Consider the following 25,952-nt stretch of genomic DNA (forward strand, 5'->3'; position numbering starts at 1 on the left):
CGTGACCCACTCCATTCACCTGGAAGCGTCCTTTCTTCCGGGAGTGCAGAACACGCTGGCCGACCATCTCAGCAGGTCGTTCCTCTCCCACGAGTGGTCCCTCCGTCCAGATGTCGTCCACACAATCTTCCGGAGGTGGGGGTTTCCCCAAATAGACCTATTCGCCTCCAGGGGGAACAGGAAGTGCCACCGGTTTTGCTCATACCAGGGTCGCTCGCCAGGCTCCCTGTCGGACGCCTTCCTTTACCCCTGGACGGATCGCCTCCTCTACGCCTTCCCTCCGTTCCCGCTCGTGCACCGAGTGCTCCTGAAGCTTCGGAGGGACAGAGCCCATGTCATACTCGTAGCGCCGGCCTGGCCGAGGCAGCACTGGTACACCCTGCTGCTCGAGCTCTCCGTTCGGGAACCCATCCCCCTTCCGTTGTGGCCGGACCTCATCACCCAGGACTTCGGCAGACTCCGCCATCCGAACCTGCAGTCCCTCCATCTTACAGCTTGGTACCTGAGTGGTTGAACCCACGCGGAAAGGGACTGTTCCGCGGCAGTTCAGCAAGTCCTGCTTGAGAGCAGAAAGCCTTCCACTCGCTCCACTTACCTCGCGAAATGGAAGAGATTCGCACTCTGGTGTGATCAACGAGGACTCAACCCATTCGTAGTCCCGGTCCCTACCATCCTCGACTACCTTTGGTACCTTAAGGAGCAAGGTGTTGCGGTCTCCTCCTTGAGAGTTCACCTGGCAGCCATGTCCGCCTTTCGTCCATCCGTGGAAGGTCGGTCCATCTTCTCTAACCAGATGGTTTCCCGCTTCCTCAAAGGCCTGGACTGCTTGTACCCGCCGGTGCGGCGTCCTGCCCCGACCTGGGATTTGAACCTCGTGCTGGCCAAGCTGATGGGTCCTCCGTTCGAGCCCTTAGCCACGTGCTCCCTGCTCTACCTCTCCTGGAAGACGGCCTTCCTCGTCGCCATTACATCAGCGAGACGAGTTTCTGAGCTCCGCGCTCTGACGGTTAGTCCGCCATACACTGTCTTCCATGGGGACAAGGTGCAGCTTCGCCCACATCCGGCCTTCCTCCCGAAGGTAGTGTCAGCCTTCCACCTCAACCAGGAGATCTTCCTCCCGGTGTTCTTCCCGAAGCCGCATGCCTCGCCTCGGGAGCAACAGCTGCATACCCTCGACGTCCGCAGGGCGCTCGCTTTCTACATCGAGCGGACTAAGCCCTTCCGCCATTCACCCCAGTTGTTCGTAGCGGTTGCGGACCGCATGAAAGGCGAGCCGATATCCTCCCAGCGGATTTCCTCCTGGGTCACTGCGTGTATCCGGACCTGCTACGAGCTTGCTCGCGTGCCGCCATGCCGCCTCACTGCACACTCGACAAGGGCGCACGCCTTGTCGGTCGCCTTCCTGGCCCATGTTCCAATCCAGGACATCTGTCGAGCGGCCACCTGGTCTTCGGTCCACACCTTCGCCTCCCACTACGCGTTGGTGCAACAGTCTTGAGACGACGCAGCCTTCGGCTCCGCGGTATTACACTCCGCCACGTCTCACTCCGACCCCACCGCCTAGGTAAGGCTTGGGATTCACCTAACTGGAATGCATAGGAGCAATTACTCAAAGAAGAAAAGACGGTTACTCACCGTAGTAACTGTTGTTCTTCGAGATGTGTTGCTCCTATCCATTCCAGACCCGCCCTCCTTCCCCACTGTTGGAGTAGCCGGCAAGAAGGAACCGAGGAGCAGACGGGCCGGCTGGGGTATATAACAGGCGCCATAGCGGCGCCACTCCAGGGGGCGCCAGCCGGCCCGCCGGAGTTGCTAGGGTAAAAAAGTTCCGAGATGCCGTGCACGCGCGGCGCGCACACCTAACTGGAATGGGTAGGAGCAACACATCTCGAAGAACAACAGTTACTACGGTGAGTAACCGTCTTTTTTTGGGACAAGGATCTTAGCTCATATTTCTGCAAAGTTTTTAACAAAATGTTGACACTCTGTAAAGCAATATTACGTAAATAATAATAAACAAGTGAACTGTTTCCCTTAGTTCTAACTTAAGTAACCATTAGAACTACAGTTCTCTCTCTTTTGCAAAAAAGTGATTTTGTAACCCACTGATTAAGATGATATCCTTTTAATGGTATCTTCCCATCCACAGGGAAATAATTAAGAAGTGCAATTCATTTATCTTTAATGACATCCAGTGGAGAACCTGTGTCTCTTTGTACCTGTGGCTCAGGTCTCAAGGAATGTGTGGATTGAAACAGAATTAACGGCAGTAAGATAGTTACCTTGGGAGAAGAAATCTTTACATATACTATAATGGGAGCCAGAGAGGTTTTACTTAGTTGAGCTGGATGATTAATGGTATCGGCATCAAGTACTACCAGCTGCAATGTCCTTGCTAATTCAAATATCCGTTCAATTTCACTCTGAACTTCAGCTGCAGATAAGTAGAAAATTAGAGTTATGAAAATATTTAACAGAAATTAATTCTAACAAATGTAAAAATGAGGTAGATTGGCATGCAGCTCCCACAACAGATGAGTAGATTGGCAGGAGCTGTTAATTGTTAATGTCACTGGCATTCTACTGAAGCAAACATATCTTTAGCAAGAACATTCCGCCTACAGTTGATGTTCTTTGAAGGTTGTACTCTTTACCAGTCTCACCTTCATGCTTCTGTATACTACTAATATGCAGAAACACTTTTAACACTTTCCTATAGGGTGGGAGGGATAGCTCAGTGGTTTGAGCATTGGCCTGCTAAACGCAGCATTATGAGTTCAATCCTTGAGGAGACCATTTGAGAATTTAGTTAGGGATTGGTCCTGCTTTGAGCAGGGTGTTGGACTAGATGACCTCCTGAGGTCCCTTCCAACCCTGATATTCTATGATTATAAGACTGAATCCATGTGTGTGTGTGTATAGCAAAGAGGTATATGCAGCCTTATGATCTCCTGTTTGAAATAGGAATCCCTCAATTTTACTACAGTATCTCAGTGGATTCCTCATTTGTAAGTTATTGCAGTGCAGACTCTAATTATACTTAATGACCATAATTTTCAAACCTAAGTGCCTGAAGCTATGCATTAAATTTATACTGAGGTGCCTGAAAGAGACTTGTTTTTCATAAGGTACTAAGCACCCATAATTTCTATTTGCTTCAATATGAGTTATCAATGCTTACCATCTCTCAAAATCGGGTCCTATATGTAATATGGCCCTAGGTCTTAAAATGTTGGTCAATATTTGTAAAGTACTTTAAAAATAAACAATTCAAAATAATGCTAATAATCACCCCAATAGCCCTTGAGGTAGGTAAGGATTATTATCAGAGCTGGTCAGAAAAAATTCTGACAAAACAGTTTTTCATTGGAATTTCTCAATTCATCAGAATCAGAACATTCCATGGAAATAATTCATTTTCAATGCAGTTCCTATGGAAACAAGCAGGTTTCCGACAGAAACCTGTCTGGTTTCTTGCCAGTTCGCCCATATGCAGGCTTCTGGGGACCAAGGGCTTCACAGGTCCATGATTCCAAGGCAGTCCCTAGGAGGACTGCTCCAGAGCTGGGTCTCCATCCCTTTTCATGGAGAATTTCAAAATTTTTTGAACAAAAGCAAATTTCAAAATAGCAAAATCCTCTGAGAAACACAACAACTATTGTCTGCCAAGTTCTAATTATTATCGCTATTTCACAGACAGGGAAACTGAGGCAGAGGCTAAATGATTTGCTTAACCTACAGACGAAGTCAATGTTGGAGCCACCATCATAACTCAAATGGGAATGGGATTCTAATTCTGTGTTCATTTCACACCACTATCTTAAGATAACTAACTAGAATAAGGCAAATCCAAAAGGGTAAGAAACTAGTGGATGCTTACATGAACACGAAGGGACTTCCCAAACATTAAAGTATAGTGTTATGTTATCAAATTTGTGTTTGCCTTTTGAGGTGGGTTAGCAGCATGAGTTGTCACTAAATGCTTTGGGAAATGTAGCGAGTCTGCATGGGCTAGGAGTGCACACATTCCTTTACTTGGATAATTCTGCACTGAAGGACATTACTTTGGAGGGTGTCAAAAGATCAATGTGTGTCACTGTTAGAGTCACTAGGGTTCATAAATTACTCAAAATCCCAATTTGTTTCCAGCGGCCAACCAAAGTACAGAGCACCCCAGCTAATCACTGCTCAATTAAAGTCTTTCTATCTAAGGAGAAGATCCAAGACGTCACTTGTGAGGCAGAACGGTAAAGTGTGAGTCAGCAGGTGACAGCTCAGACTATACCACACTTGGTGGTTCTTAAGACTGTAACTAGCAGTAGTTACAGCATCTTGGCAAGTCTCACATCAGAGAACTTTCGTAGACCCTGAGCCCTAGCCTACACTAGGGAAACGTTTGCCAGTATAGCTATACCAGCAAACCCTCCTAGTATAGATGTAGCTTATGCCAGCAACGAAGTGCTTTTGCCAGTATAGCTTATATACATTCCCTAAACAAAATAAGCCATACTAACAAAATGTTTTTGCTGATATAACTTCAGCTACACTAGGGGATATTGCCAGTATAGAAATATCTTTAAAAAAATATTACTAATCAACATTGTTATACTAGCAACATGTAAGCGTTGACCTGGCCTGAGATTCCAATGAAAGCAAGATAAGCACAGGCTCTCACATCACATCTGAAGGATAGATCACCTTTGAGCCTCCTGGCCTAGTGCCCATGAAGGGACCATCTTTATTTAGGAATAGGTTTCCAACATACCTATCCAAATCATAGTGACCTGGTCTCCCAAAAAGTTGTCCATTTGAACTGGGACCCTCAGACCACAATGTTTTAAATCAACAAACAGGGAGGCACCAGATGATGCTTCCTATGTCAGGAGGCCCTGCAAATGTAAGAATCGACTCTGCTATACCTGCCATTACTGATTGCCACGTATCTAGCAGGAAAGATAAACACGATTGCAGATAGAGTGAGTTAATCTGTGATGGACCTGCATGATCAGCCTCTAGATGAGAGAGGGGGGAACTGGGATCTTCCTCCAGCTGGGGACATCAGAGATGCATCTCTGTCACCCTTTGGAACAAGATGCTTTCAGCTCAAAGTATTAAGAATGAGCAAGACATTTTCCATGAACTGAAGAGACTCAGTATGTCTTTCCATTGGTATTTCTGGTAGCCACAGTCCTGCCAAAGCACAGGAGGAAGAGACTCAATGATCTTTACTTGCCTCATGCTGGCCCAGAGAATTATGGCTACCAATTCTGCTGCAGATGCCAAAGCTGATCCCATCAGGCTGAATGTCTGGTCTCAGATTCTTATTGAGAGTCAAGGCACCTTGTTTCACCCCAGTTCAGGAGCTCTCTCCTTGGTAGCATGGCTCCTGAGCGTGCAGAGATCTGTAGGTATGGCGTTAATGAGCAGGTGGCTTGCATCCTCCTGACTTCTCAAAAACTATCTATCCAAAGGACTTGCGTTGCCAAGTAGAAGAGGTTTGCAGCCTAGTGCAAAAAGACCCAAGTGGGCCTTTTTCATTCCTGCACAAAAACTCTTTAGCTACTTTTTGTGCCTGACTGAATCTAATTTGATAATTTACTCCATTCAGGCTAATTTGTCAGCTAGTCTGGCCCATCATGAACTAATCAAGTAAAATTCTTCTGCCTGCCTAACCTCAGGTTCACACGGGAGCTTTGCAAATCCCTCCTGGTACCACGAGACATTAATGTGGGTCCTGACTAAAGATGATGAAAACTCTACTCATTACCCATGAGTTCAGTGCTTAATTTGTGCCAGGGCTTGCCAGGGCTGAGCCTCAGAACCTCCAAGTTTGGCAGTTCATGCCCCAGCACCTCTGGGCTTGTCACGTCAGTTATGAAAGTAAAAAAAAAAAATGGCTTAAGTCCTGGCACCTTTTTCATTACAAATTAAGTACTGCATGATTGCATGTTTCTTACACAGAATTTCATTTTCCTGGTGGCAGTGACTTCAACTCAGAGTGAATACACCTCAGGCTCTACTGACTGATCCACTTTATACCAAGTTTGATATGGAAATGGTGATGTTTCAAACACATCAAGAATTCCACTCCAAGATGGTGACAGAGTTCTACCTTAACAAGCCTATTATCCTGCCAACATGTTTTCCATGCCCATCCTAGGGAGGCCCTTCTCAAGCAGTCTAAAGGCCTTAGAAAGTCCATCAAACTTTTTGTTTTGTTATTATTCACTACATACCACTATTTCTAAGAGGGCCATGAGTAAATCATTACTGGATTGCATTTTTAATTGCTATCACCTGGTTGGCCATGTGAAGGTGTATTTGATCAGAGCTAGGCAGGCAGCCTCCACTGCCTGTCTCAGAAATGTTTCTCTTAGATTTCTACAAGGCAGTCACATAGTCCTCACTCTGTATCCTCACACAGTTAGAATGCTTTGCTTTAGCTTTTAAGAGTGAAACTAATGTTGATCTGCATGCTGTAGAACAGTTTTCCAGCAGGGGAGTCCAAACTCCCCACTCCTCCATTTCTTCCTTTTGGAATGTGTATTTAAATTGGCCAATTTTATTTTAATCTTTTCCCTTTGCTCTCATCTTTTAGATTATCTGTGTTGCATCTGAGATTTTAATGGTGTATCTTTCCAAACCATTATTTGAATAAAAGTCCTCTCTTCTTGGACCATGGTTTTATTATTACTCCGTTTCAGCTTTATTCTCTCTCAAGAAGGGGAAATTACTGAGTTGCAATTCTCCTTCTCTGAAGGATTCTTGTAAATTACTGACTTGTAATTCTACTTCCAACAGTATGCTCACTCATCTTCTCTCAGTGTTTTGACCAAAGTCTCCAAGTGCAGCAGATAAGCACAAAAGTTGGTGTATGACTGCCAAAAGGGAGAGATGGCTTGCTCTTAGGTATTGCTTACTACTGCCATTAGCAACTGTGATGTTACTGATATAAGCTGTGACTGTATAGATCATTGTTGCAACCACTGTTATATATTTGCAGCAAATATTGTACAAAGGTTGTTGTGTAAGGTGTCTATGGAAAGGTTATGATTTGCTGTTTATGATTACGCTATCTGTATGCATGTATCATTTTTGTATTTAGAGTTATAAGTGTTGGCTCTACACTGTCTGTATTTCAAACTTAAGCTATGCTTCTGGGTGATACCCCAGACAATTTAGTGTCAGCAATGCCTAGCCTGCTTGATGGCCCATTAAGGACCATTAGCTATACAATTGACCCATTGAGAGAAGGCAGATACACCTTGTGACTCAGCAAGGCATGCAGGGACATGCCTATGGACAGAACTCTAAGGTTTTTTCATGCCGTGTGCTGGATAGCTTGTCTTTGGAACAAAGAAAGAAAGGCCACATGGCAAGAGACTATAAAAGGCTGCTGCAGCTCCTCCATCTTGTCTTCAATCCTGCTTCTTACTTCTGGAGGAACCTTCATACAAACTGAAACTCTGAACAAAGGACTGAATGACCCATCCCAGCTGTGGATGTACTCCAGAGACTTGATTTGAACCTGCAGTTTATTCCATCATTGCTACAAGTCTGAACCAAGAACTTTGCCATTACTATATGTAATTAATTCAGTTTAAACCAATTCTAGGTCTCATCTATATCTTTTTCCTTTTATGAATAAACCTTTAGATTTTAGATTATAAAAGATTGGCAACAGCGTGATTTGTGGGCAAGAGCTGACTTGTATATTGACCTGGGTCTGAGGCTTGGGAGAACCTTTTTCTTTTACTGGGGTATTGGTTTTCATAACTATTCATCCCCATAACGAGTGGCACTGGTGGTGATACTGGGAAACTGGAGTGTCTAAGGAAATTGCTTGTATAACTGCTGGATAACCAGTGGGGTAAAACCAAAGTCATAGAATCATAGACTATCAGAGTTGGAAGGGACCTCAGGAGGTTCATCTAGTCCAACCCCCTGCTCAAAGAAGGACCAATCCCCAACTAAATCATCCCAGACAGGGCTTTGTCAAGCCTGACCTTAAAAACCTTTAAGGAAGGAGATTCCACCACTTCTGTTTGGCTGGTTTGGTTTGCCTTGGTGTGCAAAGGAACCCCAGCCTTGGGCTGTAACTGCCCTGCTTTAAGCAATTTGTCCTGAATTGGTACTCTCAGTTGGGTCCCACCGAAGCCAGCATTGTTACAGCAACCAAAATACTTCAGGAATTACAGGAGTCCCACATGTCTTAGATTAGAGATCTGAGACTCAGAAGAGAAAATACTGTCAGAGTAGTATCTTCAAAAAAAAGCAGAATTATAGGTTAGTAATTTTCCCTTCCATGAAAATGAAGTATTAATAAAATGTCTCCTCTGATGTACTGAGAAACTATGGCAGCAAGGTTATAAAAATGAACTCACATAAATTGTATTAGCCACTCAGAATGGGAGGTATAAATAAAGCTCAAGCTACCATGAGTGTTACCATGATGAACATATAGCCCAGCTATTACAACACTCAAAAACATAAATAAATCATATAAGACAAAAACAAAACTTGTCAATCAAATGCTAAAGAAAATAAATGAGCCTTATATTTTGCCCTGAAGCTTGATAGATACTGGCTGTAGAGGGCACCAAAGGAGAGCAAATTTCAAAGATGGGAGCCCTCAAACACCACCTCCACACACAGGTGAGATCAACTCCAAGAACTGACACCACAAGTCTCTCAGTCAATTTTGACCATTTAGCAGAATGTACAGTTAGACTGTCTCTTCAGCAGTCCCAGCAGCCGCACCCTGCAGTGAATAGGCACCCCGAGCAAGCAGCTTGCTCCAATCAGAACCTTCCAAGTGGACTTCAAGTAGAATTTAAATAGTCTATTACAACAGTTTACCCTGGAGTGGGCAAAGGACCCATGATCGCTGTGGAACAGGATAGTCCTTCACTTCTCTAGTAACTCAACAAATTAATCAAAATAGAATTTGTGGTCTCTTGTGCAAAGCTCCAGTAAAAGAGCTTTGTTTAAGAGAACTACACAGATGTTGGGGTGGGAAAATGGAATCCTCCTTCAAACGTGTGGAAAATATGCACAGCATTTCAATGGTAACTAATACAGCCCACAATCCATAATAGCATCAGGGAGCTGCTAAATCCAACCTACATGAGTGTTGTAGTTCAGCTGATGCATGGAATTCATCTGTTCATGGCTATATGTTCATCAGCAACACCAGAAAAGTGATAAAACAACAAAATTGTGAAATAATTACTATCAAATATAGTATAGCTCATGGGCTGTTGAACAAGTGAAAAAGTACCATATCAGAGACAAAAACAACCTGACTTGAAACCCTCAAACTAGCTGAAGAGTCATATGCTAATTCCAGACCCCACCAAAATTCTTCTTGGTGTCAACCAGCATGTTCAGAAACAATTATATTATAAGAAATTACTACTACTTGCACCTGCCAATATTAGACCTTTCGTGTGATGTATATTTCTATTCTTTTCAAGATTCCATCAGAATCAGATTTCATCAACTTTTGATATATGAAAAGGGCTAATGTCCTAAAAGAAAAATTCACATGCACTCTGAAAAGGCCCAACTAGTGAAGGCCACATGGCCTTGAGAACAGCATAATCCATATGTCTGAAAGGAATCACATTGACTTTAGAGCCAGAATAATGGAAACTTCCTTTGCCACCACATGCCACCTTCTTAAAAATTATTTCAAAGAGTGAGATATCAAAGATTTTCTGACATCCGCTTCATTCTTAACTGAAAATGCTTCAAAAACAAAGGCTTCAAAGCAGGTTTCTGATTATGAGAAAAACAATTACACAGTGGAATGAAGTTAAGGCTTCCCTAGCTACTTAGTAAATAGTGATGCTCCAAAGGGAAAATGCTTCAAGAAGATAGTAGGCTAGGACCCTAGCTAGTGCAAATTGGTTTAGCCCCTTTGTCTGTATGAAGATTTATACCAGTTGAGGATCTGCTCGGTGTCCTTGGAGCTAGAATGATCTCTCCTAAAAGAGAAATTAAATTAGTCCTGGAGTCTATAAAGGGACTTTCTGAAATCTTAACATTTTGGAAACAAGACCTGAGGCTCTGCTGATTTCACAGTCTGAACAGGATGGCTGCTGTTTTCTTATGAGTGTGGGTGCTCTGTAACTCTTGATAACACTTGGGCCAAAAATTTCAGCTGAGTACTGACAACTAGTACTGACTACCTAAGTATATATTTAGATATCTATGCAATTGGCATTATTTTCAGAGGTTCTGGGCTTCCACCACTCCCACTGAAGTCAATGGGATCTGCATTTGCTCAACACCTCTGAACATCAGGCCAGCTATTTATATGTCTAAAATAGATTTAAATTCCTACATTTAAGAATCCATATCTGAAAAATTTGTCTCTGGCTTTTAACTAGGGGATTTCAAAGCCACATTATGTGAGGTTATGTACTTGTGCATATAGCCTTAACTCCAGCATGAGAGACTTTTGTCTCTCCCTCTTCTTATTTCATAAGCTTTACCTCTACTTCAAAAAAGATAATCAAAACCTTTGAGCCATTTTTTTATATACTGACACAAAGTAGAAAATCCAGCAAAAGTAATAGGAAAAAAAGGAATTATTAAAGACAGTTTAAATGTATGGACTCAGATATGGAAGAGGGGTGCAAAGGTAACCACTGCATTCCCATAAGTCTGAATAAGTCCTTGAAATCTGCACTTAATTACTCTGGCTGCTAACAGCCCCAAGAGGCCAATACGGCTGCCAGGAGTATTTTGGGGATGTAAGGAAGTCCCAGTAATGCCACTACACTTGCACCATGAAGGGGGTTGACATAGTAGTTGCTACACTGGCACTATGTTTCAGGAAGATCCTTCTGTGGATGGCAAGAGCAGCTCTCAGGCTCCTCTGTGAAGGGAGTGGGCATAAAGGGTACGCCTACACAGCAGCTGGGAGGTGTAAGTCCCAGCTCAGGTAGACTTACATGCATTAGCTTGGCTCAAGCTATTATGCTAAAAATAAAGGTGTGGCCACAGTAGAAACAGAGGCAGCTCAGGTTTGCTTCCTAAATACACGCTCACCCAACCACTGGGCATGTATCAGGCAGCTAGCTTGAGCTGCTGTGGCCACACTGCTATCGCTTCCGCCGATCCGATCCCGCCATCCGGCGCCTTGGATCGCTCCCGCGCTCGCCCTGGAGAAAGCGGAGGGCCAGAAACGGTCACCGCCTCCTGGCGCTGGCGGAGCCCCTCCGGAGACGGATCGGAGACGGGCGCGAGAGAGGGACCTTCTCCCGACCTTCTTCCGCCGATCCGACCCCGACCGACCCCGCAAGTGCGCTGCAAGTGGACTCGGACGGTCCGCGGCGGCTGGGACGGACCAGAGCTGCTCTCACTCTGGCCTCTTCTCGGAGTTCGAAGCCTCCCCTCCGCATGCCTGCCCACCAAAAAAATCCCCGGCGGGACTGTGTGGAGGCGTACCGTTCTTCTGGGACGCGTGGACCCCCCTGCCCTGACCGTCACACCGCCTGAGGCGAGCGGGTCCTCCCTCTTTCGTGCAGGCGAGCCGTGCTCGCTTTATTGCCGAAGAGGGGGGACCTCCGCGATTTACGGAATTGGCGTCCCATCTCGCTCCTCAGTACGGACTATAAAATTTGTAGAGTGCTAACTCCAGCAAAGCTAGCATGTGTATTTCTACCTGATCTGAGAATTAACTTCCCCGCTGCTGTGTAAATATATCCCGAGGGACCTTACCACTGTGCAGGATCTGGGCCATGAATTTTGAATTACAAACCTAAAGCTGTTTTTTAGGTGAAACACAGTATTTTGATTTTCAGCAACAACAACAAAAGATGGCATGTGTTGCCAAGAATTAACCAATGACAGAAAGAATAGGGCTATTTTGACCATATCGGTGTATGCGTGTTTAAATGTCAATTTACAGTAACCAACCATAAATCATCCAACATCCAAATACCAGACTCTATTTGACCTTTCTCTTGCAACCATTCCATTTATATTTTCTGACTTACTAACTGTTGACATATTTTTTAACTATTATCATTTTTGTCTTCTGCTGATATTAATAATACTCTCTTTTAGAAGCATCAGGTCTTTAAGTTACTATCCTAACTTCATCAGCTATACAATCAAATCAGCCCTATTTTTCTGGAAAAAAACATTCACATTTTACCAATGTTGTTTATACTGCAGAGAAAACAGTATGAACAGACTCATAGCTTATGCGCAAGCATAAATGTCATGTTAGAATGATCAGTAACATCTCATACAAGTGACTTTCAACAATAATATTTTTCAAATTGACTCAGAAAGAGAGGAGACACAGGAAGCCTGATTCTGCTCTCACACAGGTTTTACACCGTGTAACCACACTGACTTCAAACGAGTTACTCCTTGATTTACAACAGTATAACAGAGAGAATCAAGGCCATTGGTTTCTAATGAATTATGAAAACAAATTAAAAGCTAGCATTCTACTGGGGAAAGACCACAATCAAACTAGGCCTAGCCAGAGTGTGGCTTAGAAAAATGGTTGCTGCACCATATTGATAGCATTTATTGAGAAGAGTAGCAACCTATACAGAAAAAAAGGGGAGGGATGACCATTTGACTTTTGTTCAACACGTGAACTGACTAAACAGCAACAGGGCCGCCCGGGGGTGGGGGGGGGTGAGCAAGTGGGGCAATTTGCCCAGGCCCCGGGCTCTGCAGGGGCCCCGTGAGCCCTGGCCTGGCGGCAGTCCGGGTCTTCAGCAGCATTTCGGCAGCGGGGGGCCCTTCAGTGCCAAAGAGGCGGAGCAACTGAAGCCCCCCCCCCGCCAAAATGCTACCAAAGACCCAGACCGCTGCCGGGTAAGTACAAGCGCCGCAGCTCCCCCACTTTGCCCCAGGCCCCCTGAATCCTCTGGGCGGCCCTGAATAGCAAATCAGTTTCAGAGACAGTAAATTTTACTAAAATTGTCCTATTAAAATGACTTTTTAAACAGTCAGGTATAACTGGAATATCTATAACTTTAAAACTAGCAGTACATCCTAGTATGAACCCAAGTGAATGTTAATAGTCTAGTTTAGCAAACCCTAAAAACAGTGGATTAATATAGAAACATGGACACCTAAAATTAGGCTCAGAAATCCATATCTAGGCACCTAAATAAGTGGCTACTTATTTTCTATAAGTAGTCATCACTTTGAAAGTACTTATACCATATCATTACAGTATTTACGTGGCTAAAACACAAACTTTAATGTTTAAACACAATGATCAAGCATGTTACCTAGAAGCAGTAAGGAAAGTGAGGAAGTTTTTGTAAATTATTCATCACAGGCCAGATGGTATCCTTACTCACCTCCAGTTATACCTTATTCCACAAACAGTCCCATTGAGTGAGGTTCAACATGAGTAAAGGTAGCAGATTCTGGCTCTCAAACAGTTACACTATATAGCTGGACAAGCTTTCAGTTTAACTACTGGAGTGGGCATTTAGAAAGGTGTACAGTAACTCCTCACTTAATGTTGTAGTTATGTTCCTGAAAAATGCAACTTTAAGTGAAACGATGTTAAGCGAATCCAATTTCCCCATAAAAATTAATGTAAATGAGGGGGTTAGCATCCAGGGAAATTTTTTTCACCAGACAAAAACCTACACACACACACACACACACACACAGTATAAGTTTTAAACAAACAATTTAATACTGGCACACAGTAATGATGATTGTGAAGCTTGGTTGAGGTGGAAGAGTCAGAGGGTGGGATATTTCCCAGGGAATGCCTTACTGCTAAATGATGAACTAGCAATTGGCTGAGCTCTCAAGGGTTAACTCTACAAGGCAGCAGGAATGGAGGGAGGGGAGACAGCATCTCAGACAAGACAGATGTGTGGAAGAGAGAGATGTGCATTTCCCCTTTAAGTATGCTGACCCTACTCTTAAGTACACTGCCTTGTTAATTAGATCAGCTTACTGAGACCACAGCTGCTGCCAGCAAGCTTCCTCCATCTTGAGCCCTGTTGTGTGTGTCCCCTGCTCTATGGAAGATGGGGTAAGCGGGGTGCAGGAACAGGGGGGAAGGGGACACCCTGACATTAGCCCCTCTCTTTCTCCCCTCCCCCCTGCACAGCAAGCAGGAGTCTCGGGGAGCAGCTCTAAGGCAGAGGGCAGGAGCAGCACATGGCAGTGGGAGGGACAGCAATTGATAGCCTGCTGGGCAGCTGCTGCACAGGGAACTTAGGGGAGCGGGGAGCTGACAGGGGGGCTGCCAGTCCACCCTTGTTCCAAGCCCCCACCAGCTAGCTGCAATGGGCTGCTCTTCCTGCAAGCAGTGGACAAAGCAGGCGACTGCCAAATGTTAGAAGGGAGCATTACACAACTTTAAACAAGCATGTTCCCTAATTGATCAGCAACGTAACAACAAAACAACGTTAACCAGGACGACTTTAAGTGAGGAGTTACTGTGCTGTAATGCATATGTTGTTATAGTCATGTATATATTTTTTAAATTGGCCAAATATGAATATTCATAATTGTAAAACTTTGATCTGATTTTCCTTCAAATGTAGCTTGATATGTAGATCTCACTGAGACCTAAAATATATAACTTAAATGAAAAAAAATTGATTTGTTGTTTTAAAATTACTGATGTTTAAAATTAAAAGGTATGGTACCACCATACCTCTTTTAGATGTAAAAAGACTGCTACGTGAATATAGACTTGGACTCTAGTACTAACAGAAAGTTGAGTGATATGTTGCTGCCTGGTGTCTGTAACTTACTGAACTGGGTACATTTATTCTTGTTCAACTTCCTCCCCTTTTTCTTGAAAAAAACAAACCCCACCATGAAATTATATTCAAAATAATGATGTTATTAAATCTGTAGAGTTAAATACTCAAAAGTTGTGTGTTCAACCCTAACTCACCCATGTTCTGACTTTAATATGTGCACACAAGTAACACTTATACACAGAGCCTGATCCTGAGCTGTGCTTGGTGCAGCTTAATGGGAGACTTGGGGATTCTGATGTTGAGTGGGGGCTAGAAATTTAGAGATCCCAGGACTTAGAGATCTCTAAGCTCTCTCTCCTCTCCAGGATTGTGGTCAGGGCTTTGTTATACCTCAGCAATTTCTGGCTGCCAGATTGGCTCCTTGGGAAAACTGCTAGAGGTAAGAGCATTCTTCTGGCTTAAGGCAGCCCTAGAATTGGGAGAGTACCCTCAAAATCTGAGTTATGCTGAGAGTTCCTTGGCTACTACTTAGGATCTGGGCCAATATCTTTCAAAAAGTCTTAATTTAAAAGGAGATGGTATTTTCCCACCTTTAAAGCCATGTTTTTTCTCTGGACTATCAGAAAACTTTTGTAGCTTGAAACCAAAATATATTTTCTGTCTAAAGTCTGGCCTACATTAAGGGGGGAGGAATAGCTCAGTGGTTTGAACATTGGCCTGCTAAACCCACGATTGTGAGTTCAATTCTTGAGGGGGCCATTTAGGGATCTGGGGCATAAATCTGTCTGGGAATTGGCCTTGCTTTGATCAGGGGGTTGGACTAGATGACCTCCTGAGGTCCCTTCCAACCCTGATATGCTATGATACACTAGAGAATTAGGTCATCTTAACTGTACTACTCAGGGATGTGAAAAATCCACACCACAGAGTGGCATAGTTAAGCTGACCTAAGCCCCCATGTAGACAGCACTAGGTTTACAAATGTTTTCTGTTCATCTAGCTACTGTTTCTCACCAACAGGAGAATCCTTCACGTTGGTATAGGCAGTGTCTACACTGAAGCCCTACAGTGGTGCAGCTGCAGCTGTGTTGCTGTAGCATTTTGAGTGCAGACAAGCCTTAAATCCTGTTTTCCAGTCCCTATTACATGCACTCAATAGCTAGGCCAAGGTGCTTTGTGAGTGTGTTGGACATCCAACATTCCTTTTTCATTTTGCTTTAAATTTATTTTAAGAGCAGTGAAGCATTTATTTTGGAACAGAAACCATATAAAGAGGCCATAATTAAATTATTAAACACATTGAATACCACACCAACATCTTCTTCCAATAGCATAATTGCAAAGAATTTAATGGCTATGACTGTTCAAATCATTCTGTTGGCTTTGCATATCGATTAAAAAACTGGTGGTTGAATTTTGGACTGACTTTCCCTAATAGTTTCATTTTATGCTTCTATAAGCATTTATGTTTCACTATTTAGAATACAATCTATGGGATACTAGCAAAAATACCAAGGAATTCTATAAAGTTTCTAGGGTCAAATTTTCAGTTAGGCACTTAAATTATACATGCAAATTGTGTGCATATAAGCACAGACAGGTTGTTGCGGCTGTGGCTACACTTAGCGCTTCAAAGCGCTGCCGCAGCGCTTTGAAGCGCTAAGTGTAGTCAAAGCGCCAGCGCTGGGAGAGAGCTCTCCCAGCACTGTCCGTACTCCACCTCCCTGTGGGGAATAACGAACAGCGCTGGGAGCCGCACTCCCAGCGCTGGGGCTTTGACCACACTGGCGCTTTGCAGCGCCGCAATTTGCAGCGCTGGAGAGGGAGTGTTTTCACACCCTGCTGCAGCGCTGCAAATTTGTAAGTGTAGCCAAGCCCTCATCAGATAAATGGGTTCACAATCATATGTGCGATCAATTAATCATATTCAGAACTGTATTTTTTACATGAACATTCTGTTTGAACTAGTGTATGCAGATCTTGTGCATACAATCTAGACACCTACATTTGAAAATCTAACCCTTATAGTTCAGAGTGTCACCCTCACCTTTATTTTTAACATTTTTAAATGAAGAAAGAAAATGACATCCCCAAGAAAAAAATCAGTGCATAATACAGCTAAGACTTCTGTCTACCATTATAAAACCAGTTATTGGAAACAGTGGTTTTGTAATGCACACTAAATCATAGAACACAAAAACAGCAGGAAACATAATTTGCAAGCTTATATACATACCCAAAACATCTGAAAAGGGAGGGCATTAATGAAGCAAAGAATGGAAAAAGCCAAGACAATCAGGTTCTTGTACAAAGCATACAGCATGAGATAAGGTTATAACAAGAGCAGCTAGAAATGTCACATACATAGGAACAACCAAGAAAAAGGTTTGGAAGATTAATACTAACAAAGAAAAGCAGTAAAAAAAAATGCAAAGCTAACTCAGCAGCTTCTGCAGATGCCATATACACATGTAGAAACAAATAGCCATGTATATGCCAATTTTGGACTGAATTTCAGATTGGTGAGTTTTTACCATGTACTTTACCTCCTTTGTGAGAAGAGTATTTTTCTCAAAAAGATAAACTTGTTTTTAGGCATTTCAAGCAATAGCAAATGAACTGCCCTTTCGTTTTAGTATAAATTTGACTAACTATTGACATTTCACATAAACATATAGACATTACTGGCAAGCAAATATTCCCCTTCTGTATGCAGCTGTTTTAACATACAAAAGCAAGCTTTCACACAAGAGCTGAGTAAAACTTTATTTCTCCCTCAGAATCATTTTGCATAAATGTTGGCACTAGTTAGTATTTTGCTAACAGATTTTTTAATTAAAAAAATAAAATTTAATTGCAATTAAGTCTAGTGAAAGTAATCTCTTTATATCTGCAGAATGACCAAATACAAATAATGGTAGCCCCGCCATAGAAAGGAGATCAAGATTCAGTGGCTGATGCAGTTCTGCTATTACAATTGCAGCAGTACCAAACATCAGCAGAATGACCAAGGAAGCTAAATTTAAATTGCACACACAACCTTAACTCTGGTATTTCCTAACTTTTGAGTGCTTGACTTTGCAACCTTAATCTTGGATAGATTAGTTTTGCATTAAAATACTCAGAAACAGAGATTTTTAGCTGTCACTTTGGTTTCCAACAAGTCAAATCCTCAAATCTTTATTTTTACAAACCCTTTACTCAGGCAGTTTCCAAGGAATACTGAACAATATTAGGTCTAAAATGAACATCTTTGTAATCCCCCAAATGCAGTTCTTTACCCCATGTGTTTTATTTGGAAGGGGTGGGGGTGGGGTTGGTTCTCTCTGCTCAACATGTTAACTCTGCTGTGGGTCTCATAGCAAAGCTAATATACTTCTATTTTATACTTAACACTCTGTGGTCTGGTGAAAATCATTCTTACAAAAGGCTGATTTATTTCCCCAGTGGAAACAGATTTTTACTGAGATTGCAAGTATAGCAGCTTTTCCCCTCTTTGTTTATATTTTTCTTTCCTTTTAAGAGACAGTAATGTAAATCTTTTTTGTAAGACTGATGTTTTTAGGAAGGAAAAAACAATGTGCCTAATTGAATAATAAGGTGGGTGAGGTAATATCTTTTATTGGACCAACTTTTGTTGGTGAAAGATATGAGGGTTCAAGCTTACACAGAGCTCTTCTCAAGTTTGGGAAAGGTACTCAAAGTGTCACAGCTAAATACAAGACAGATCAGATTGTTTAGCACAGTGGTTATCAATCAGGGGAATGTGTACCTCTGGGGGTATGCAGAGGTCTTCCAGAGGGTACATCAACTCATCCAGATATTTGCCTAATTTTTACAATAGGCTACATAAAAAGCACTAGTGAAGGCTGTACAAACTAAAATTTCATATAGACAATTACTTATTTATACTGCTCTATATATTATACACTGAAATATAAGTACAATATTTATATTCCAATTGATTTATTTTATAACTATCCGGTAAAAATGAAGAACTAAGCACCTTTTCAGTACCAGTGCGCTGTGACACTTTGTATTTTTATGTCTGATTTTGTAAGCAAGTAGTTTTTAAGTGAGGTGAAACTTGGAGGTACACAAGACCAATCAGCCTCCTGAAAGGGGTACAGTAGTCGGGAAAGGTTGAGAACCACTGGTTTTGCATAAGGAGTTCACTTGTTGAAAGAGACCATTCAAGGTGAAGCAGGCAGTTAAAACCTCGGCAGTCATAGGACAAAAGAGGGTTAGTGTGTTGTAAGTTGTTGTAGTGAGCTATAAATAATAAATGTCTTTATTGAGTCTATGATTTTAGTGTCTAATAAAGTTATGAATTTAAACTCTAACTCTCATCGTTGGAAGGGGTTGTGCAGGTTTGCTTTGAGAATGAGAACTGAGATATGGAGTGCTTGTTTTGGGAGAAGTGTTTGCTCATGTGTCATATGGTGTTTTTGTCTTATCATTTATGTGTGAGTTCATTTGAGAGTATAGTGATTGTCTCATTTCACCCACATAATTGTTGTTGGGGCATTTAGTGCCCTGGATAAGGTATACCACCTGTTGTTATAGGCATGTGTAGGATCCAGGGATCCTGGAAAGTGTGTTGTGGGGGGCATTGATCATCATATCAATGGAGATATGTCTGCAGGTATGGCTTGCAAATGTTTAATGTAAGGGTTCCAGTGTGGGGTTGTAGAAGACAACTAAGGATGTATGGTCAAAAGGTCTCTCTGGCCTATATTGAAGCAGGTTCTCTGAGGGTACTTTGCTGGCTGATTCCATGATGTAATTGAGTAATATTTATATTAAAATTAGTGATACATTTTCAGAAGACTTGGTGGAGGTGCAATTTATACCCTAAATGTTAATTTGGGCACAGATCAGAGTTCCTTCTCCATCTAATTACTTGATATACTCCCACAGTGAAGTTTTACAGATGTGAATTATGTCCTTAATTGAGTTTCAGGAGCCAGGTGTGGCTGCAAATTTTGTTGGTGCAAATTGAACCGGTTAAAATGGGTCTGCTGTTTTGAAAATTCATCGCTTAATATACTGTTCATCATTCTGCATATACAGCCGTTTAACGTGATTAAAATACAGGAAATTAAAATTTTAAAATGCTGCTGTTTTAATTAAAAAAATAAAATTTAATTGCAATTAAGTCTAGTGAAAGTAATCTCTTTATATCTGCAGAATGACCAAATACAAATAATGGTAGCCCCGCCATAGAAAGGAGATCAAGATTCAGTGGCTGATGCAGTTCTGCTATTACAATTGCAGCAGTACCAAACATCAGCAGAATGACCAAGGAAGCTAAATTTAAATTGCACACACAACCTTAACTCTGGTATTTCCTAACTTTTGAGTGCTTGACTTTGCAACCTTAATCTTGGATAGATTAGTTTTGCATTAAAATACTCAGAAACAGAGATTTTTAGCTGTCACTTTGGTTTCCAACAAGTCAAATCCTCAAATCTTTATTTTTACAAACCCTTTACTCAGGCAGTTTCCAAGGAATACTGAACAATATTAGGTCTAAAATGAACATATTTGTAATCCCCCAAATGCAGTTCTTTACCCCGTGTGTTTTATTTGGAAGGGGTGGGGGTGGGGTTGGTTCTCTCTGCTCAACATGTTAACTCTGCTGTGGGTCTCATAGCAAAGCTAATATACTTCTATTTTATACTTAACACTCTGTGGTCTGGTGAAAATCATTCTTACAAAAGGCTGATTTATTTCCCCAGTGGAAACAGATTTTTACTGAGATTGCAAGTATAGCAGCTTTTCCCCTCTTTGTTCATATTTTTCTTTCCTTTTAAGAGACAGTAATGTAAATCTTTTTTGTAAGATTGATGTTTTTAGGAAGGAAAAAACAATGTGACTAATTGAATAATAAGGTGGGTGAGGTAATATCTTTTATTGGACCAACTTTTGTTGGTGAAAGATATGAGGGTTCAAGCTTACACAGAGCTCTTCTCAAGTTTGGGAAAGGTACTCAGAGTGTCACAGATAAATACAAGACAGATCAGATTGTTTAGCACAGTGGTTATCAACCAGGGGAATGTGTACCTCTGGGGGTATGCAGAGGTCTTCCAGAGGGTACATCAACTCATCCAGATATTTGCCTAATTTTTACAATAGGCTACATAAAAAGCACTAGTGAAGTCTGTACAAACTAAAATTTCATATAGACAATTACTTGTTTATACTGCTCTATAAACTATACACTGAAATGTAAGTACAATATTTATATTCCAATTGATTTATTTTATAACTATCCGGTAAAAATGAAGAACTAAGCACCTTTTCAGTACTAGTGTGCTGTGACACTTTGTATTTTTATGTCTGATTTTGTAAGCAAGTAGTTTTTAAGTGAGGTGAAACTTGGAGGTACACAAGACCAATCAGCCTCCTGAAAGGGGTACAGTAGTCGGGAAAGGTTGAGAGCCACTGGTTTTGCATAAGGAGTTCACTTGTTGAAAGAGACCATTCAAGGTGAAGCAGGCAGTTAAAACCTCGGCAGTCATAGGACAAAAGAGGGTTAGTGTGTTGTAAGTTGTTGTAGTGAGCTATAAATAATAAATGTCTTTATTGAGTCTATGATTTTAGTGTCTAATAAAGTTATGAATTTAAACTCTAACTCTCATCGTTGGAAGGGGTTGTGCAGGTTTGCTTTGAGAATGAGAACTGAGATATGGAGTGCTTGTTTTGGGAGAAGTGTTTGCTCATGTGTCATATGGTGTTTTTGTCTTATCATTTATGTGTGAGTTCATTTGAGAGTATAGTGATTGTCTCATTTCACCCACATAATTGTTGTTGGGGCATTTAGTGCCCTGGATAAGGTATACCACCTGTTGTTATAGGCATGTGTAGGATCCAAGGATCCTGGAAAGTGTGTTGTGGGGGGCATTGATCATCATATCAATGGAGATATGTCTGCAGGTATGGCTTGCAAATGTTTAATGATACCCTGTAAGGGTTCCAGTGTGGGGTTGTAGAAGACAACTAAGGATGTATGGTCAAAAGGTCTCTCTGGCCTATATTGAAGCAGGTTCTCTGAGGGTACTTTGCTGGCTGATTCCATGATGTAATTGAGTAATATTTATATTAAAATTAGTGATACATTTTCAGAGGACTTGGTGGAGGTGCAATTTATACCCTAAATGTTAATTTGGGCACAGATCAGAGTTCCTTCTCCATCTAATTACTGGATATACTCCCACAGTGAAGTTTTACAGATGTGAATTATGTCCTTAATTGAGTTTCAGGAGCCAGGTGTGGCTGCAAATTTTGTTGGTGCAAATTGAACCGGTTAAAATGGGTCTGCTGTTTTGAAAGTTCATCGCTTAATATACTGTTCATCATTCTGCGTATACAGCTGTTTAACATGATTAAAATACAGGAAATTAAAATTTTAAAATGCTGCTGTTTTAATTAAAAAAATAAAATTTAATTGCAATTAAGTCTAGTGAAAGTAATCTCTTTATATCTGCAGAATGACCAAATATAAATAATGGTAGCCCCGCCATAGAAAGGAGATCAAGATTCAGTGGCTGATGCAGTTCTGCTATTACAATTGCAGCAGTACCAAACATCAGCAGAATGACCAAGGAAGCTAAATTTAAATTGCACGCACAACCTTAACTCTGGTATTTCCTAACTTTTGAGTGCTTGACTTTGCAACCTTAATAGTGTTCTTTTAATATAAAATCTATGTGCAATTTCCTAGATTTATTTTTTAACCAAACTGGAAAAAGCAGAAATTCCATCATGTGGAATCATATTGATACCCACATGGGTCATCAGCAGGGTTGGAATCTTAGGTTCACACACAGATCTCTGCCACTTGAGAGAACAGAGTAAGTGATAGCTGTAGCAGCTTGTCATCCTCTAGGTAGACCAACACTTTAGAGGGTAATGAGACATATTTTGTCAGTGGGTTTCCACAGATATTTGCTGCCAGCAGATGAATTGTGAGACTCAGGAATCTTGGGTTCTATTCCAGGCCTTGGAGGGTAGTCTGTTCTAGCAGGCATGGCTCTTCTGACCATTCCTCCAAACTTAAACCTATCTGCCCAGATCCCTCCAACCTGTCCCAGTCCTATCTCTTCCCCAAACCGGGCTGCGCGTTTGCATTCTCCTATTCTCATCTAAGCACCCTCAGTCTCCTCTCCAGAGGGTTCTCATCCAAGTCCCACTGTCCTTGTCCAGCAAGTTAGTCTCACTCCTCTAGACTTCTCACCTCAGACCCATCTCCCCTTCCCAGTGTCCTTGCCTAGCCAGTCCCAGTCTCCTCCCCTGGATCATCATCTGATCTCATTGCCCCTCCAACCCAACCCAACCCAACCCAGAGGCTCTGAGTCCCGCCATCATTTCCTTCCCTGGCTCCCAGTCTCAGACCTTACCTCAGATCTTAGTCAGAGCTTCCATCTTCCTCCACCATCCTCCAGCCCTAGTCTCTCCCCCATTCCCTTGGCTCCTTGTCTCAGTCTTCCACCCAAAGACCCCAAGTCCAGCTCTTTGTCCCCTCCGAATTCCAATAATTCAAAAAGGCATCTTCCTCTTCCACACTGCCTGGGCCCAGTACTGTGAGTACATGAGAGACAGACTCCTGTTTTCAGTTCCAGACCCAGCCTGGCCTGCAGCAACTCAGAGCTGCAATTACAGGGAATGTCCTGCTTAGCCCTGGGATGGAGCACACTCAGTTCTGGCAATCTTTGTGGAATTTAGCTGCAAAGCTCTAGTGAGTCTTTATTTAGCATGTATGAACTGTGATTTTTCACAGGTTTATAACTTGGCCAAATTTGGGCAGATTTTGCAAGGAATGGCAAAAGGAACATCCCTGACACAAAGGCCCTCTCTGTCAAATTTCAAAACCCTGCTCCATGGCATGGGACTCTAGAGCATTTCAAAGGAAAGGTTGCCAGAATTTTTTTAACAGGGAAGAAAAACGTATCTTTCCCTAGCTTCATTCTTGGAAACAGCTAACTGTTTTGACTGAAATTCAGCCTGAGGCAGATACCCCGAATGGAAAATTTCATCCCAAATGGTTAAAGTTTGGCAAAGTTAAAAGCAACTGGATACAACTTAGAAGTGTTAGGCAACCTTAATAATAGATGGAGCTACCAGCCCATCCTATATATAACACACACACACACACACACACACCATTTGTGCTATTGCAACTGAGATTATGTCAGCACTTCCAGAGTAAGCAGAAAGAAGAGATGCTGAGGTGCTACATGCTGAAGTCAGTCATTGGAGGTGGGTGAACAATTCACCATGAACTATTTATTCAACAAATTTATCCCTTTTCCTCTTAAAAAATAGATTGAAATTTTTGCAGATTTTCACTTGTGAAATTCTTTGATGGATGTTTTACATGTTCAAACACATTTTAGCCTATTCAACTTGGTACTCTTTTGACTACTGTGATTATTCTTCAAGTATTAGATATTAATTCTATGATATTCAAGCTGCTTCAACTGATCACCATGATATTATTTGCGTTCCATGATTGAATGACCTAATCTATATAATCAACTTTCACTTTGGCTCCAAACAAATTTAACTTCATCTTTTCATTAAATGATAAAAGCAATTTTGGATACAGGCCTGAAATTCCATCACAGGAACGTTCACATGAACAAAACTTTGCATAAAGCAAATATGAAGGCATGTGAACACAGTCAAAATGAAATTTATTTAGAAATTATCACAATGTTATATAAATAAGTTTTCTTACTATACACCCAGCTCTACTTCCCATCCAAGATCTCAAAGGATGGGTTTTCAAAAGCAAATTTTCAAGCAATTCATGTAGCCATTTCTTAGTTACAGGAATATATTCTAAAAAGTCCAACTTCTACACAACTATAAATGTTAAGTTATCCAGCAAAATATATATTTACTCAGACTCTTTGTTTACAAAACTGATGATTCAAAGTATATTCACCAAAAACATCAGAACGGTTTCAAAAGCCATTCTAATCTCTAATAACTAACACATTTTCTATTGACTAAGCACAGTTTCACAGATTCCAAGGACAGAAGCGACCATCATGACCATCTAGTCTACCCTCCTCTATAACACAGGCCATAGAACTTTCCCAAATAATTCCTAGTGGATATCTTTTAGAAAAACATCCAATCTTGATTTAAGCTTTTCAGAAAATAAATAAAATAAACTAGATTTATTGTAAATATAATTACAATTGTGACACAAACAAATCAAAATCAGGAAAGTCAGACTTAAGGCTGATCTTTCATCTTAGCCTTACTCCATATAGAAGTGCAATTGGCCAGATCCCAAACTAGTGTATATCGGTGAAGTTAAAGTCAAAGGAGATACACCAATTGGCATGCTGAGAATCTGGCTGAATATGAAATATGGCTATTTCAGTTTCAGTTATATCAGCTACAACAATGGAAAAAAGTACTTTTTCTGCATTTAATTTTAATTTTTAATTAAGTTGCTCAGATCCAAGATAATTCAATATTGAAAATGAAAACTTCAAAAATATAAGTATATATTACAGGTATCGCAGCAAAGATCAGATTCTTTTACTAACCTTGAAGAATCCAACTAATTGCTGGTATTGTGAAACTGTATCTTTACTTATCCAAAGGGATATCCCCACGTTTTATCTGCATTATGGGCTAGTTCTTACTCCCAATGAGGCCAGTAGCAAAGCTAACATTAATCCTAATGGGAGAAGGATAGGCCAGAACCAGTACCTGTAAGTATTTTCTCAGGCAGTGCTCTCAGAATTGATTTCAAATTTTTAGGACTTCTGATTTGTTGGCTTTATGCCTGACATTATTGTGAACAGTGCTCCTGTCACAGCAGAGAAGGTAGATGATTTTTGTTATAGACATGAACTGGGAGTACTGGACTGTAGTGCCAATCTCTGGTTATTATCACTATATACACTACTTACCTAAGCTTGATCTTGTGTTAGACCGTTCTATTATCGCATGCTTACTAGGATTATTTAATACGGAGCGTTTGGCAAGCGAGATGTCTGCTGTGACCCGTGTGATTGATATACTGTAAAACAAACAAACCTGTATGTTACTCGTCATGCAGGAAAGTGGGGACAAAAGTCAGACAATTAATATTAAAAGGTAGCGAGGACCAGAAGGAGAAGAGAGGAGGCACTGTCCTCTTTGTAGGAGGTGGAAGAGTGGATTATCTACACCTTAATTAATACTGCTTCAAGCAGTACTGATGGA

At 41.5% G+C, this 25,952-nt stretch overlaps 1 protein-coding gene across 9 annotated transcripts in view; it reads right to left on the bottom strand.

Moving 5' to 3' along the window:
- Nucleotides 1–25,952, bottom strand: part of CACNB2 (calcium voltage-gated channel auxiliary subunit beta 2) — a 424,293-nt gene that overhangs the window by 16,032 nt on the left and 382,309 nt on the right. For all 9 annotated transcript variants that reach the window (XM_039524807.1, XM_039524809.1, XM_039524806.1 and 6 more), the window contains 2 exons: nucleotides 25,658–25,767; nucleotides 2,283–2,434 (listed from right to left, as the gene is read on the bottom strand). In XM_039524807.1, the coding sequence (XP_039380741.1) occupies nucleotides 2,283–2,434; nucleotides 25,658–25,767 (262 nt within the window). The remainder of the gene's footprint in view (nucleotides 1–2,282; nucleotides 2,435–25,657; nucleotides 25,768–25,952) is intronic.

This window comes from Mauremys reevesii, linkage group 2 (genome assembly GCF_016161935.1).
Source record: "Mauremys reevesii isolate NIE-2019 linkage group 2, ASM1616193v1, whole genome shotgun sequence".
In the NCBI taxonomy this organism is placed as follows: domain Eukaryota; kingdom Metazoa; phylum Chordata; order Testudines; family Geoemydidae; genus Mauremys; species Mauremys reevesii.